Source organism: Drosophila montana, unplaced genomic scaffold (assembly GCF_035044405.1).
Source record: "Drosophila montana isolate Dmon_TW-CO22-7 unplaced genomic scaffold, ASM3504440v1 contig_2977_1, whole genome shotgun sequence".
NCBI classification, from domain to species: Eukaryota; Metazoa; Arthropoda; class Insecta; order Diptera; family Drosophilidae; genus Drosophila; species Drosophila montana.
This window is the reverse complement of record NW_026997852.1, coordinates 1-1,756: the sequence shown is the minus strand read 5'-3', so window position 1 is coordinate 1,756 and position 1,756 is coordinate 1. Positions and strand designations below refer to the sequence as shown.

The 1,756-nt window shown below is 45.6% G+C and overlaps 1 protein-coding gene across 1 annotated transcript; it reads left to right on the top strand.

Annotated features, from left to right (window-relative positions):
- Window positions 1-625: 625 nt before the first annotated feature.
- LOC135430173 (uncharacterized) lies at window positions 626-1,357 on the top strand (the record flags this gene model as incomplete). The annotated part of the gene is made up of 1 exon (XM_064684727.1): window positions 626-1,357. A coding segment is annotated over exon 1 (732 nt), but the record flags the coding sequence as incomplete, so codon positions are not given.
- Window positions 1,358-1,756: the final 399 nt, after the last annotated feature.

Here is a 1,756-nt window from a genome sequence, read left to right as displayed (position 1 = left end):
GGCGCTTCGAGTTATGGCATATATGTTCCGGTTTTACCATATTGCCAAAAAGGAACACCCTGTCGAAAGTTCGCCGCCATGCCCAGAAGAACTTCGCCACGCGTTGCACTGCATCATCAGGATCATCCAACAGCACTATTTCAAGGAAGATTTGCAATTGCTAAGGAAACAAAGAGATTTGAAAAGCAATCTGAAATTTCTCAGCCCCTCCTCATAGATGACTCTTCTGGATACGATCTCATTAAGGTTGGTTGGATATCCCCTCTCGTCAAAGGCATCCTTTACTTGTTCCCAAGGAATCGCAATTTGTCCACAATTATGTTCGGCATCTTCACTTGCGCAATTACCATGCAGGACCAAAGGCATTAGTTGGACTGCTGCGGCTTCAATTCTGGGTCATAAACGCAAGAGCTTTAGCACGCAGCATTGTTCGTTCTTGTGTACACTGTGTCAGATATCGTCCAGTTCTACTTCGTCAAGTCATGGGTTCCCTGCCACCTGAGCGTTTATCCACAGACAAGCCATTTCGCCACGTTGGAGTCGACTTCTGCGGTCCAGTGAACACCTATCTTCGAATACGTGGCAAGGGTCCCACAAAATCCTATATCGCAATATATATGTCTGCATGGCCGTAAAGGCCGTTCACATTGAAATCGTGTCAGATCTTTCAACGAATAAGTTTTTGGAATCTTTGAAACGCATGGTTGCCCGTCGTGGACCAGTATCGCACATCTATTGTGACAACGCCACAAATTTTGTCGGAGCATCCAACAAGCTACTCGAGTTAAAGAAGTTCATGTTCAACACTAGCACTCAAGATGCTATCCTATCATATTGTTCCTCTGAAGAGATAACCTTTCATTTCATTCCACCTAGTGCTCCACACTTTGGCGGTCTTTGGGAGTCCGCTGTCAAGAGCGCAAAGAGTCTGCTGGTGCGTACCCTCGCTAACACCCGGTTCACCTTTGAGGAACTGAACACCGCAGTCGTTGAGATAGAAGCAGTACTCAACTCTCGCCCGCTGTCACCGCTATCATCTGATCCCAACGACTTCAGCGCTCTCACTGCAGGACACTTTCTAAATGGAGATGCACCGCGCGCTTTGCCCGAGCGTGAGATTATCACCAACAACATCTCCAACTTGGATCGTTACGAGCAGATCACAGCTGTTAAACAGCAAGTCTGGCGTCGTTGGTCTGCGGAGTATGTGAACGAGCTTCGAGCCAGGACAAAGTGGACTTCGGCTTCCCCAAATCTCACAGTTGACTCTATGGTCATCATACATGAGGACAACACACCGCCAAAACACTGGAAATTAGGGCGTGTTGAGTCTGTTGTGAGTGGCAAAGATGACCGGGTTCGTGTCGCATATATTCGCACCGCCTCTGGACTCTGTTGCCGGCCAGTACATAAGCTGGCTGTTCTACCTGTCTCTCGAAAGATAATTCTTTCAAGGCAGCCGGTTTATTCGGTCATATACCTCATATATACATTAGTCAGGGTATCAATAGCAATGTCAAAGCAGATTATGTTATGATTATGCTAATTCTCTTCTATTTGAATGTCATAAGCACTCATACACATGTACGAAGTCTCACTCTTTTTCGAACTCTGTAATTGATCGGTCCCTTTAATCTTAATTTATGTTAAGAAACCAGTTCTGTTAGCATCATCAAAGAAGTCAGTCGTGTTGCTCATCAATTTGTAAAACCTTTATTAAAACTTCATACCATCCACACACGCCCACTTGAGATAC